The sequence below is a fragment of the Thunnus thynnus genome, chromosome 4, assembly GCF_963924715.1.
Source record: "Thunnus thynnus chromosome 4, fThuThy2.1, whole genome shotgun sequence".
Classification (NCBI taxonomy): Eukaryota; Metazoa; Chordata; class Actinopteri; order Scombriformes; family Scombridae; genus Thunnus; species Thunnus thynnus.
In genome coordinates this window covers 32,568,130-32,583,144 of record NC_089520.1, presented here as the reverse complement: position 1 = coordinate 32,583,144, position 15,015 = coordinate 32,568,130, and the positions used below count along the sequence as shown (strand labels likewise).

Genomic DNA, 15,015 nt, shown 5'->3' with positions numbered 1-15,015 from the left:
AAATTATTTTTTCTGGTAATTTACAAAGTTTACAAAGCTAGTTATTTTTATATCTAAATGTGCTAAAGAATTCACAATAAAAATATCAAATTAAAATACATAATTTCAATGACCAGTTATGTTTTAATATCACCAGGCAAATCACAACACATCATTAGGTAGAGACAAACGTGTTCTACCACTGTTAGCTTCAGAAGACATGGCTCTATCCACTGTTGGAAAATGAACTGATGGAACTATCAGCAGACAGCAGCCTGAAGCTTCAGTTCACACAAGTTTGCTCCAGTCTGGATACTGGCTGCCAGTCAGTATCCCTCTCTGTCAAAACGGGCAATCAAATTTCTGTTGCCTTTCACCACCACCTGTTTATGTGAGTCAGGGTTTTCCATTGTGACTGTCACAAAATCAAAGGTAAGGAACAAACTGAAAGCAAGTTTTAATGCTACTCTGCGTGTCAGCCATCCCGCCACAACTTGATCTCATTATTTCCCAGAAGAAAGCCCAAGTGTCTCACTGAGGGTAGGAAGAATATTTATTCTGGCCATTACAGCTGACATAACCCATATTTACAGCCCAGTCTTTTTGTCATGTTATTTTATTTATTTATTTTTTTTTTCATTTATTTGGGAATGTGGTCCTTGGAAATGTTTTAACAATCAGAAGTGGGCCTTAAGTTACAAAAGGTTGAGAAACCCTGCTGGAGACCTCATGCTCATCTTAAGAAGTGTTTCCTGTACTAGTTCATCTTGCCTATTTCTTACAGCCAACCTATGCTGTTCCAGGAATTTATTTCTCCTGCAGTCATTTTATACACAACGTTACTACTCCACTGGAGTCTGTCTTTAAAGGATATGACTGGTGATTTCCTACGTTTTTCTTGTTTCTTGTCTTCAGTACAAAGTCAGTAAGTTGTGATATGTATAACAAGCTAGCGAAGCTCTGTAAATGGAACTGTGTTCTTGTGTATGTGCAGTGGCATCAGATACTTGTAAGTAAATCAATTAATGGTTGCTTTGGCTCTGCACATGTGATTTGCTGACAATAAGAAAAATACAGAAAATTGCCTTTTCCTTTAATAATAATCCCTATTTCTAGAAAGAAGCCTACTAGAAGCTCAGAGAAGATGATCACACTGGTTGCTGGTGTTCTAGGCCACACAGTTCTTCTACGAGTTTTTACCGTGACATCATTTGTTCCAACATCAGTTATGTCACTGTTTTTCCTATTGTCATTGGCGAGCAGGCCCAAGTCTGCAGTGGCATTACAAGCCTCAGTCTGACACTATTAAAAAAAAGCCAGTAACAGGGGATATTTCTGATGTAAACTGTTCCACTGGGACAAATAATTTCCATGGACCAAAGACTCAGGATTGAGCAGCAACCTTGTGTGGTGAATTTCCTCCCATAATGTAAAAAGATGTTTCCACTTTTACACAAAATGAAACATAAAAATTCTTAATACTATATTCCATCTAATAAAACAACACAGACAAACTGTACAACTGTTATACAGCTGATTTACTAATCTCATTGATTTGCACTTATCTTGCAGGGCTTCCTGTTTCTAATCCATAAACTGATCTTCTTTTCTGTAAATGAAACAGTAGAAAGTGGTTTGTTGTAGATATTGTAGAAGCTTTTGGGAGATCCAGTGTTGTTAGTCAAAATGATGACGAACCAAACAGCTGCAGCTGTTACTGGACTAAATTTTAAGACTTAAAGACTCAAGAATCATAGCTTAGCTTCATAAAATAGGTCAATTGTTTACACTGCATTGTGTGGCACATGAGCTGGGCCAACACTGTTAATTTTTGGCTCTCAGATTTGTGTGCTACTGTATACTCGACTGACACAGCCTATGTAAAACTGATTATGCAGAATGTTTGGTTTGTTTACATGATGAATATTGAAAATGAAAAAATAAAGATGAAAAACAAATTATAGATTATTGGTGGGTGGTGTACAACCTGCCATACACCACCCATACTTTTCTCTTATATATGTGAACTTGAGTTTTGCAATTCGGAGTTTTCCCCGCTGATATTGAACATCGCTGACTACATCCTTGGGACACGTCTTGAATGAGTCGAAGTAAACAGCATGTCCTTGAGGTCTTTCCTTTCAGTCAAAAGTATCTTCAAGGCCAGCATACAAAGAAACATCACTTGGTGTGAACTGAACAAACCTGGGCACTCAGGCAAATACAAAAACATGAGGTCCCTGGGTTCGAATACTACAATCCAAGTTTGAAAATCCCTCCACAGACTACCTCACAAATTCAGCAGCAGGATGTTGTAAGAAATCTTCGGAATATTGGACACATTTTTTTGTTTGTTTGTTTGTTTCTGTTTTTTTTCTTTTCTTTTTCTCTTTGCAGCCGAGGGGGGTAGGGTATAGGGAATGGGAGGGTACAGGCTACTTTTTTTTTGTGGAGTTGTTTTGGTAATGAAAAGAACCTGGACAGAGATATTGATACAGCTTGACTGAGTTTTTGATTCAAATGGAGTGTATATTCTTTGCATGACAATTCCTTTGTGTTGTTTGCCCTGTACGCTTACTCAACTACATAGGGGGAAAAGCAATATAAAAAGTTGGCCACAAAAGAAAAGAATAGTGGACACATCCTCTGCTGAAGCTATAGACTTCCTCTCCATTCTCTTCAGACTAATGCAGGCTGTCAAGGAGCAGCAACAACAGGATGAGGAGCAGACGGAAAAGGTCGATCCTTCTCGTTATCAGCTAACTGTTATATTGGTAGGTGTTTACATTATTTTGTCCACCGTCAATAGGCCACATTGTATGTATGCTGTGTAGAGGTGGTAGGGATCCCTCCATCAACACATGGCAGTCAGAATTTATCGAGCGGCAGCCAATCAGAGCGCTCCTCTTAGGGCGAGCCTCCGCGGCGCTCGGCCAATCAGGGGCGCGGAATAGGACCCGTGCCTCCGAGTTGTGCAGCGATGTGGTCACGTGACGCTGGGAAAAGGAATGCCAACATGGACCCGTGGCAAGGACGGGATGTGAGCGTGCGACGACAATAACACGACGGAGGAAGAAGGAAAAACACGAAATTTATTAAACCCATCGACGGCGCTGCTCCTCTGCACCGAACCTCCTCCGAACAACTCGCGGTAGGTCGAGTCGATAAGTCCGGGATTCTCCTGCTCGCTTCATCCGGAGTGAAGGAGCAGTACAGAACATTTTTTTTGACCCAGCCGAACTTGAGACTCGTGGATTCCTATACAGTCACAGTTGTATTCAGGCGGATTGCCATGTCGTCGACCGCTCCTCCGTTATAAACACTTGTATTTGTAATATTTTCCGCTCTATGGAGCGATGTTTGTTCGGGGTGAGTCTTCCTCGCTGGATGGTTATGGGCGCGTCAGTGCGGGCCGTGTTTACCAGCGCGCTGTTTCAAGTATGAGGCCCTGCTGCAACATGTGCCTGACGCTCTGACAGCAGCAACAAACATCCTTTACATAAGCAACTGAGGATTGTTTTACCAGAGGTATCTTTGTGGACTCTGGTTACAAATTTGGGGTCTGCGAACCTGATAGGGGTCCTAGATAGACTCCCGGGGTCCCCCCCAGCTAATTGAAGTTGACCTTTTCGCGTATTAGAAATTTGCATATCCAAATAATTCTTCGTTATGGATTTTTATAGCTTTTGCTGCTGCTCCGGTTTATATACAAATTTGTACAATTAAATAATAACTGTGCTAGATGATTTTGATGATTATTGGGGTGAAGATGGCTTTTGTAAACATGTGCATTTGTTTTATTATTTAAAATAAGTTCAGGGTAGGGCTAGGATTATTTTTGTTATTGATTAATCTGCTGATTATTTTCTTGATGAACTGATTTGGCTAATAAAAAATCAGAAAACAGTGAAAAACAACACATTTTCCTTGATTCCAAAGTGTCTTCAGATGTCTTAATTTGTCTTACCAACAGTCTAAAACTCAAAGATATTCAGTTTACTATCATTTAAAACACGAAAAGCGGCAAATTTGAGAAGCTGGACCCTCAAATGTTTGAAATAATAATTGCAGATGATTTTTTTTTTGTGGATTGATTAATTGATTCATGAACTAATTGTTGCAGCTCTACTCCAGGGGGATATTCTTTGAAGGAGGCCCTATATGTAACAACATGCTCATCATTTGATTACCACCAGAGCAAAATGGGCAACTGCTCTGGGGCCTCCGCATCTAGGGGCCCCAAAATCTCCCAGGTTCACCGTGTGTTAATTGGTTTTGGTAATATGATTAATTGCAAAACTAAGGCAGGTATTACATTATTACCTCATGTTCAGCACTGTCTTGTAGAGGGGCCCTGTGTCAAAAAATAACACATATTACACATATTTGATCAAACTATCACAAATTATCTCAAATGATTATTTCAACATAAGAGTATTTGTTGCAGTGGATAAAATGTGAACTCAGGGTTGACGGGGTCCCTGAACACAGGGTGGGACTTTTTAGGTTCTTGTTTTACATGTGTGAAGAGTTTGTTTTGCATAACATGACAGCAGAACACAGTTCACTGCTTTGAGCATCAACCTGATTTTGTACAAGATTTTCCCCACATTTGGTATATCATAATAAATATACTGTATGTTGATAATGACATTGAAATTGTGATTAGTTTGAGTCAATTTAGCATTTATAAGCAGCATAGAAAGTTAATAAATGTTTATAACACTATAATATAGTAGTAAGCAGATATAATGAAGTTTATTTATGTACATTATTTGCCAGTAATTATAACTTCTCATGTGAGGCATATTTTATATCTTTACAGTCGTGTTTTACTATATTTATGTTCATTATTTGTTTATATACCAGCATCCAGTTATGTTTCCCACAGGAGGAGTTATAGTTATTGACATATACATTAAAACACTTGTATCTGCTTATCACTACAGTATGGTATGTAATAAACTGTTTATGTACTTAAAGTAAAGTTATACCAATTTTGTTACCCACCAAAATTGCCTTTGGCTCATCTGGCAGTTGATTAAAGCATAGACACACAGCACATAATAACACTGAGAGTGTGAATACTAAGTGATAAAATAAAAACATATTGAAATTGAGTCTCTAAGAAGGCTGTTGCCTGTGAGATGAGATAAATTACCTCTAATGTTCTTTATGGCCAAAGTTTTCAATCCGGAAATAAAGGGAAATAGCTTTACATGCACTTTTACTTTCTGCTACTTTCTAATAAAAGCCAATGTCAATGCTGCCATTGCAGGTTTTTGTGATTCGTCTTCTGGATAGAGTTTCTCCAACATCCTCTCTACTGGTTTGGCCTGGATCAATGGTGTCTCTCAGCAGCAGAACGCTGAGTTTGGAGAATGACCTGTTCAGGGACAGCAGCAGCAGCAGCAGCAGCAGCAGCATCCTGTTCTCCCTCGGCCTGGGAGATGGAGCCTGCAGCGAGGGGGGCAGTTCAGCCTCCTGTGACAGCCCCGAGGCTGGGGAGTTGGGGGCTATGCACAGCTCCAGCCCTGGAGAGGAGGAGGACGAGGAGGAGGAAGAAGACGAAGACGAAGGGGTACCTCTGCATATTTTTCTAGGAGCAGCAGAGGAGGAGGAACCTGCAAGTCAGGAAACCCAGCTGCCAGAATTCTCCTTCAATCCGTCTTCCCCATTCTCCCCAACCCTGGAGGACATAGAGGAGTTCTTGAGGGAAAAGATGGAACCGGTCAAAGAGGGGCTGCTGGCCCCTAAAGAGGAGGTCTCCCCTCTACCATGTAGCACCAATGACTCTTCATCCTCTGCTGCGCCCCCAGCCCCTTCCTCAGAGTCTTGCAGTGACTCAGGGACTAGTGCCTCCCATTGCACTTCAAACCCAAACACCCTCCAGAATGAGCAAAAGAGTCCCAGCCCAGCTGACGCTTCCCCTTCTGCCCAAATAAACCCCTCACCATCCACCTTAACCCCGCCGATGCTCCTTGGTGCTCCGCTGGTCCTCCAGCTCCAGCCCCTACCTCTGGCCCAGCCTCAGACCCCAGTGGGGTCTCCTCCTGGGGCCCCAGGTGGCATTTGGCTCACTCATCTGGTCATGGGGCTCCAGGGTGCAACAGGACAAAATCTCACCCTGCTGGCCCCCCAGGTGCCCTCCACCTCCACCACCTTGGTGTCTCTGAACAGTGGGGATAAGTCAGCTGACCAGAAGTACGTGAAGATCGCCCCTCTGCCCATCACAATGAGGACTCTAGAGATTACGGGCGTGACTGGGGTTGGGGGCCAGGGCATCGGTCTGTTGAAGGCCGTGGCCCCCAGGGTGACCAGAGTGCCACCCACAGAGAGGGTCCATAAGTGCTCCCACCCAGGCTGTGGGAAAATGTACACCAAAAGCAGCCACCTGAAAGCTCACTTCCGCCGGCATACGGGAGAGAAACCCTACACTTGTAGCTGGCCTGAATGCGGCTGGAGGTACGTGATGTGATAAACTACTGTGTCTTATCAGTAAAAACCAAATTAGTGTAGGGATGAAAAACAACGGTTATCTTTATTACACATTAATCTGTTTTTCAAGGCATGTGCTATTGCCTCACCTATAACAGTTGGGGATGGACTAAATATTATCTAACTAATATTAATGTATTGTGTTACTAGAAACATAAATGCACTTATTCAATGAAAATAAACAATGTTATTTTAAGGGGGAACATGTGTTTAATCCCATGTCTTATCTAGTCTATGTATTGGTTTTAAATGAAATCATTTTTAAGGTAAAACCTACACCAGAAATAACTAATCATAACTAACTAATAATAATGTATTTCAAACATGTAACTATTAGATGTCGTGACAGACAGAATAATGTCACTCTGGCTGTTTCTTTACACCTTTACACAACATTTCTGTCTTTACAGTTTAACCTGAAACAGGCTAGAGGACATACTAGCAGCAGACTTACAGCTCCAGCCCATAAAACAAACAGTAAAATGTGTGTTTATGTAACGAGCAGAAGCCACCGGCAGCTGCTCCGTTAATTCAGTCGTGAAGTCACTTTCCTCTTCGTTCTTCTTTCTGTTACACTCAACTCTGATGTGGTTTGTTCAAGTGGTGTTGCTGTACATAGCTGTCCAAGATGGCGAACCCGCTCATGTGTGCGCGATGCAGATCGGGCAGCGACAGGCTCTTGTAACATTTCTGGGAAAATGCTGGTACGGCTGCAGTGTGAATGAAAGCAGTAACATTGCAGGGACAAACACGTAAAGGGTACATCTGACGAGAAACGCTTTCAAATGGAGCAAGTGAACCAATCACAAGACTCCACTGATGACGTATTTGAATCTGTGACTTGTTTATGGTTGCCTTGCCAATGCTTTTGAGGATGATTTGTCTTGTGAAGTTGTTGAATATTAAATATATAACAAGAACATCGGCACCAGACAAAAACAGCTACATACACGTACATCTGGCCTTCATATTCATATAGTCATATGTGAAAACGGCTTAGTCAGCCAAATTCTGGACAATGTCCAGAGAATCAGGTCCAACCATTGTCTGGAGTTTCCCTTTCACACATGTAGCACACAGCAGGATATTGTCCATGTCAGACACATTCTCACCCACTGCAAATACTCTGTTTGGTTTAGGTGAGGGGTGCAGAAGGCAGGATGACGCTACGTACATATGTATGTACGTCACAGTTGTAATACAGAAGTTTTAAGCTTTTCATCAGAAACAGAATAGCTTTTATTTCACTAGAAATCACAGGAAGTCCTCTCTCCCATTAGCACTACTTTCACAGCGGAGCGTTCAGGCCCAGTCAAGACAATGCAGCTTAGCTGGCCTGCTGCGTTTATCCAGCACCAGCCACATGTGTAAAATAGAGGCTGTGGATGAGAGGGGAGTTGACTGCTGGAAGTCAAAGACATCGTATTTAAGTTTATGTTCTGCTTGTTCAACAGTTGATGGATAAATTACTTGTACCGTCTCCCTTACTGCCAGATTTTGTTGCAGCGAGCAGTTGTAGCTTCTACAGAGAATGACCTGCTATATTCACACATGGGCTCGATCAGACATTACACAGACTTTGTACAAGGGAGCTGCCGGGGTAAAGTCCATTTAATGTCCGGTCCGACTGATTAGGACATTTGCGTTCATACATAAAGCTCCTCTGGGTCATGTCTGGATAATTTCAGGGATACACTGCATGTGTGAAAGGGGTTTAACAGTAACCATGAGCTGTATTCTCTCCTGGCTGCGCTCTTGAACACCAGACTTAGAGACATGGATGATTCTGGTTTCTATATATTGATTATTTAGTGGGTTAATTAGGAAGTAGGTTAATCTGAAACACTTGATGTATCTCTTTGTATCCTGTGTTCCTAACCCCGAACTTCTGCACCCGTGTCCCCAGGTTCTCCCGATCTGACGAACTGTCCCGTCACCGACGCTCCCACTCCGGCATCAAGCCGTACGAGTGCTCACTGTGCGAGAAGAAATTTGCCCGCAGCGACCACTTATCCAAACACACAAAGGTTCACCGCAGCTCCAGGCCAAGCAGGATTATCAGATCCACCGTGTGACACCTTCACCTGGCCTAGATCCCGGTGTCCCTCAGGACTTTTGGTGCTTCACGAGCAGAACTTTTCAGAAGAATCTTGAGAGCTGGCTATTGTTTCTCTCCCTCGTAATATCCTCTCCTTTCTCTCTTCCCCGCTGTTTACCTTTCACCGTTCCCCTCTGAGCAGCTCGTCTTAGTGCTACACTGAGCTAACAGCCACCTCAGGAAAAACTCAGCTGAAAGTGGATTTCCTGGCCTTCACACACACACACACACACACACACATGTCAAATCACATAAGAGGAGACAGTCTTACAGAGGCCCCTCTACCAGGTACTGTTGGAAGTAGGGTGGTAACCGGTAACGGGAGCTTCTGTAATTATAATCTCCCCTCTTCCTCAAAGCCAAACATCAGGGTCCACATGCATAAAGCTTCCCAATGTTTTTGTATGTCGTCTGAGTATGAATTTACTGTGTTTGTTTAGCATACATTTGGGTCACATTTATGCCATGTGTTCTAATCATAAGGCTCGCGATGGACATGTTCACGTGGCAGAGCATGACAGCCGTGTCTGTAGGATGAAATTCTGATTAAAGCAGCAGAAGTCTACTCTAAATACTTTTTAGAGCCCTATATGAATGAGTGGTATGACAGGAAAAAAAAAAACAAACTTGTGGCTTTGCTTACAATTTGTCCAAACTGCGAAAAACTTTAAAAACTTCCAATGTTTTATGCATCCAACCCTGGCCTTTATTGCATTCGTCCAATCATAATCCACCATCTTGACCTGTTTGCCTTTTTCTCTGTCCCAGTATGCCGTAATCTGGATCGATGCCTTTGATCATGTCACAAAACTTCACTTGATCCTACTGTTGTACTGTTATCATATGACTGCTCTTATTTAACTGTGATTCTGTGAACCGGGGGTTGCCAAACCAGAAATCCCTGTTGTAGCCCTGTGAGAGCATGAAAACGACACCCTCAGTGCGTGACAGTTTATAAGCTCTTTGTTCTCTGAAAGTCTCTTGAAATCATTGTGCAGCCGACTTACGTGGTCTAGAAACTTTCTCGGCCTATATGCTATACTTTGGCTCAGTGGTGCGAAAGTGGAAAAAAAAAAAAAAAAGCTCTTTCTTATTTACAGTAGCAGTTACCTTTCTCTGTTGGTTGTAGCAGCAAGAAAAGCTAATAGTTTAAACAGCTGGAAAGGCAGCTAACATCTATTCAATCATCTGTATAAGCATACTCAATATAATGTGTACTGAACATAAAGGACAAAGATAACATGTGTACAGCCTGTAGCCTTTATATAGATGTGTTTTTTTTATCAAAGAGGATTTTCAATCAGTGCATTAAGCTATTCAGTCGTGTTTCTGGAGAGGTTTTTCAGTCCGATGTGTGTTTGATTGTAGCGTGATCAATCTGTGGAATGTCAGGCTGATTATGGTCTGGGATTTGGAGTCCCATTCTGCCCATTCACAAACCATTAAACCGAGTCTGCTGGTCTCAAGTGCACTTGTGTTAGCAGAAAGCGGAAACAGTCGTTGTGCTCTTATGGCAGTTCCATAAAAATGTATCGGAACCATAAAATGCCAAAAAAAAAAAAGAAAAAAAAAAGAGATGATATTTTGTAAGGAGGGCTAAACTGCATTGCGCAGTTCAGTCACTGTTGTCATGTGTTCTTTGATCTGAACCTTTTGGTGCTTGTTAACCTTCCAGTGCTCCACACGAAGAGACTGTATAACTGAAAGCATAACGCTTCATATAACTGGATTGTCTTTGTTGTCCTGCAGATGCTCACTACTACGAACCGTAGGCTACTGGCAATCTAAGCTCGAGCAACATTGGTGCTATTGGATAAACTGAAAACTAGAGCACTTCAGCATGTAGCAGTGCACATTTTTGTCATTTTACACAGCAATCATCCTCATATCTTTGTTACCTTATGGATACGATAGGTTTCATTTTTTTTTAAAAAACAATCACGCTTAGTAATATGGAAACCCGTTTAAAGCAGACAGACGGGCAGACGTGTTTATCTGTCTGAACCGGTGCTGTCTTTGTGTCTGAGCCTCCCCAGGCTGCTTCTACTGACCTACATCCAGATCTGTATTCCCTAATCATCATCCAGTTCTCTCTCTGTCTCTGTTTCTCTCTGAGTCCTGCTTGTGTATCTGTTTGAACACAGGCTGTATTTTTTTTGAATACCAGAAATGCTATTTTCCTATTTGCAAAAATAAAAAGCAAAAACTTGACAATGCTGAATCTTTTGCTGTGTTGTTATGTGCTTTCTGAAAAGAGCTGCTACTGCATTCATGAGGACAGAATGAGAGTTGGGTTCTTACAAGTGTTTCATTTCTCATGATATAATGAGATATCTTTTCAGATCTTGACAAATTTTGCAATTACTGGTCAAAAAAAGAGGATTTTTTTTTAACATCCACCGCCATTTTAGCTGCCTGTTGCCTGTTTACACATCCAGCAGACATGGAGCAACATTAGTATTCATTGGGAGTCATGTTTCTAGTGACCCACTGGATGCAAGTCTACAGAGCTCCCCTGGGGTCAACTGAAAAAAAAAAAAAAGATCCATGTGTTAACCGTGGTGAAGTTAGTTTAAGTTAGATATTCAACAGACATTCACTCCGGATCCAGCTGCTTCTTCTTATTCAGTTCCACCCAGTGTTGGCAGGCAGAGGACGGTTAGCTCACCTCCGAGCACTTGGGGTTTCACTTAGGGACCATCGATAAATTACTGTTTGTATGACACAAAACCTTTGTGCTGACTTGCCCACATTAGTGAAAATTATGATTAAAAAATGTACTACATTGGTCTCATGTAGCACACTTGTTTTAATTGCTAATGTATAATTGATTTATTTCACATATAAATATTTGAATAGAAAATAATTGCAGTTTTTTTCAATAGCTTCCATGTCATGTGACCCGGTGACCAAATTTTATTACTACACTGTATAAACAAGACACACCTGTTTTTATTGGATTTTAGTTCTTCTATTATTTATTAATATTTTCATAGAGAATTCAAAAAATACTTTCTACCTCCCTCTTCTTTGTAAATTCTGTTATTGTCATTCAGGTTCAGGTGCATTACTGCCACCTACTGCTCCTCAGGATTTCAGTCAACCTGAATGATTGTACAGTCATGCCTCACATTGTTGAAATTTCATTCGTTTCTTCCTCATAATTCTCCTGAAAATAAACAAACATACCTGTATTGTGCTTCTCGAAAATGTAAAAACATGTTGTTCAGTTTGATACAGACACTTTACTATGTTGGCTTCTTCTCATCTGTTCCTTGCTAGAAGCACTAAAATGGTATTGATTTGGAGTCACTTGGTCACATGACATGGAAGCTATTGAAAACAATTGCAATTATTCTCTATTCAAATATTTATGTAAAATAAATTAATTACACATTGACAATCAAAATAGTAAATAAAGAAATAAATCAACAACATTCACTATTTCATCTGCCAACCTGCTTTTATAAAGTAAAGGTGAACCTTCAAATAGTGGTTTGCTTTGCTGTCATGGTAGACAAAGTTAGCATTCTGCTCTCCTGTCATTGTTTCTCTAGTCACGGCCTCTCCTCTATTGTACCCAGCAAGCGTCTCATTGAAATGACACCAATCTGAATTTCCTGCAGCACTGAGCGACAGCAGGATTACAGCACAGAGTGGGTGGCAGGATAACCACATCAAGGCCACTCCTGCATGTCTCTGTATGAAAAAAATGCCGCAGGCAGGTTTCAATTCTGTAATCACTTTCCAATACTGATCTGACTGCTGCAGTGTGGTGCAGAGTCTCAGTGTTCAGTACTCTTAAGAAAGCACAGAGGAGGCTGCAGCTTTGTATCTCTAACCTTATCTATTTGGAATTTTTGGTTGTTGGTGCTTTCCAGTTGTGTTTGTCTGGGAGGGAGCACCCAGAGGAAACTGGGACAGGCTTCAAAGCAAATATCTGCATCGCCTCTTTTCCTGCTCTGCTCTTTTGCACTGTCGCTAATCTGGGAAGATACGGTCAGAAAGAGCTGCTCATCAGATTCATGTCAAGTTGTGCTGTTTTGTTTCACAAAGCTGAGGCAGATGTCTGAGAAGACAGTGGGCCAGAACAGGAGGACAGAGGGAGGAAGGGGGTTTCCATTTAGAAATGAAATGTGGCCACAGGCTATAATGTAATAAGAGTGGCTGACAACAGTTGTGACCAGAGGTTATAGGACAGAGCACTACTGTCTTTAAAGCAGAACAGTACTATCCTTAAAAAGTTGTAGATTTACTCTAATCAGTAAGTGTGTCAAGAACATTTGCCTCCTGAAGCTGAAGACCACAAAGGAATGTATTATTCCAGTTGAAGAGATAGTTTTAAGCTATTCCTTTGACCATGAATAAGAAACTTATTTAGAAGATTCATGAAATGTTTTCTCCCTTCATGCTTTATTCCATCTTCCTCTCTTTTGTACCTCTCTGTGGCCTTGTAGGACACTTAACTGAATTCACAGAGGAATCACAAAAGCAGAATTAGAAAAGCTTAAAGCTGCACTTATCAAATTTTTATATTAATAATATGTCATATGACTACATGTGAAAAGGGGTACTCATAGTGATGATCCTCCAGAACTAATTCTGACATTCCCCTCAGCTCTATAGTACATTTTAGTGTCTTTCAGCTCATTGTTTTGGTGTTGCGGCCCACAACTTTAAAGTTTTGGTTCAGTCTAACTGTTCTCATCAATATTGTTCAGCTTTTTTGTTGAAAGTCACCAAAAATACACTGACGGTACACTACATGTCCGACACCAAACATCAGACAGACAAGAAGAAGTTAGCGACTAGCTGAACATACTGGAGCATTTAGCAGCTAAACAGGCAGATATTTTTCTCAGGAGTTGGTGGAGACCAAAACAGTGCTAAAATAAGAGTGAATATTGAATTTATACTCTTACATTCAGAAACATTTATCCAAATATATGCTAATGTTGCTCCATGTCTGCTGGATGTGTATATCAGCAACTGTTAGCTAAAAGGTTTGTCAACTTCATGATTTCACCCTTGTGTTTACAGCTTGTTCCAAACAGTTTGCGAAGGATTAAGTCCATTTTTATTTGTATAGCCCAATATCACAAATCACAAATTTGCCAGAGGGGGCTTTACAATCAACAACATCCTCTGTCCTTAGACCCTTGATTCAAATAGGGAAAAACTCCCTAAAAAACCCTTTAACTGAGAGAAAATGGAAGAAACTTCAGGAAGAGCAGCAGAGGAGGGATCCCTCTCATCGGACAAATTAATATGCAATAGATGTTGTGTGTACAGAATAGACGAAGAAAGACATATTACAGAACAGTCATTACAACAGTAGAACAGCCAAGAAAACAGAATAACAAAATTATGCTGAATTATGATTAAGATGGACACAACAACTTAAACCTAGAGATACACACCACTGGGTTATAATTAATTTGTGACCTTTCTACACAAACATTAAATTTCCATTGAGAACATACTATTGATTCTCAGGTCAGCTGCAAGTTAAACACTGTTTTAAAACAAATGTGCAGGATATCTATATGAAATATAGACACATTATTAATCTGTAGATGTTAATAGGGGACATCCATAGATTTCACCCTCGGCTGTGATGACTCACTCAACCAACAAGTGAATCCAGCACCACTACTCTATACATAATCACCCTCACTGACTGCACTAAGAGCTGAATAGTCTCAATGTTTATTGGCTGAATTTCAGAATCCTATTTAGACTAATAGTGAGCTCTGATTGGCTGACATAAAGTGTTTACAGCTACTCAGTTTTACTTTGGTTTATACTGAGGTTATAGTGTTTCTTTATTCTGTGATAATGTGGGTTTATTTGGCAATATTTCTGGCTGTTGCAGAAGCTATGTTTCCCTTCAACAGTTCTCAGTCAAAGCTGTGCTCATCACATCACAAATATACATAATAAACATCTGAATGGCATAGATTCAGTATATGTTCTTATATCACACAAACTGGTAAATTGTTACTTGTTACTTATTACATGTGGTAATACTGAGTGTAGCTAAAGGTTCACTCAGTGTCCTTGTCAGATAACAAAATGAATGAGTACACTTACCTTGCTGAGAGCTGGTTGATGGTTATGTGTCACTCCTGTAATATGCTGCCACTTGGTGGTTAATCTGAAAACATGCAGTCATTTCTACATAGTGTGGGTTTGTGTAGAGAGGGAATTACTGTATATATCAGTCTTCTAGTTTATTATGCTAATTCACAGTCTACGTCCATGACTTGTGTCTTGTATGTGTGCTATAATTCCACAATGGACAAGGACTGCTTTTCCACACAAAAAGAGAATTGGTCTGAACCATCTTTTGTTTTTGGCAATGCAATTATGAAGCACATTTCATTACATTTGAAATCACTATGCTTTACATTAAAATGACCGTGTAAACACTGTCACCT

General features: G+C 40.8%; 1 protein-coding gene across 1 annotated transcript; it reads left to right on the top strand.

The window, feature by feature from the left end:
• The first annotated feature begins 2,944 nt into the window (after nt 1-2,944).
• On the top strand, nt 2,945-10,796 carry si:ch211-117k10.3 (Krueppel-like factor 15). The gene is made up of 3 exons (XM_067588380.1): nt 2,945-3,130; nt 5,258-6,444; nt 8,384-10,796. The coding sequence occupies exons 2-3, from the start codon at nt 5,324-5,326 to the stop codon at nt 8,550-8,552; spliced, it is 1,290 nt and encodes a 429-aa protein (XP_067444481.1). The 5' UTR covers nt 2,945-3,130; nt 5,258-5,323; the 3' UTR covers nt 8,553-10,796.
• Nucleotides 10,797-15,015: the final 4,219 nt, after the last annotated feature.

What these genes read in the sequence shown, in the direction of transcription:
- si:ch211-117k10.3 (XM_067588380.1), top strand. Translation starts at nt 5,324, where the DNA reads ATGGTGTCTCTCAGCAGCAGAACGCTGAGTTTGGAGAATGACCTGTTC. An exon ending in TGGCCTGAATGCGGCTGGAG is followed by an intron (nt 6,445 to 8,383) that starts GTACGTGATGTG and finishes CCGTGTCCCCAG; the next exon opens with GTTCTCCCGATCTGACGAAC.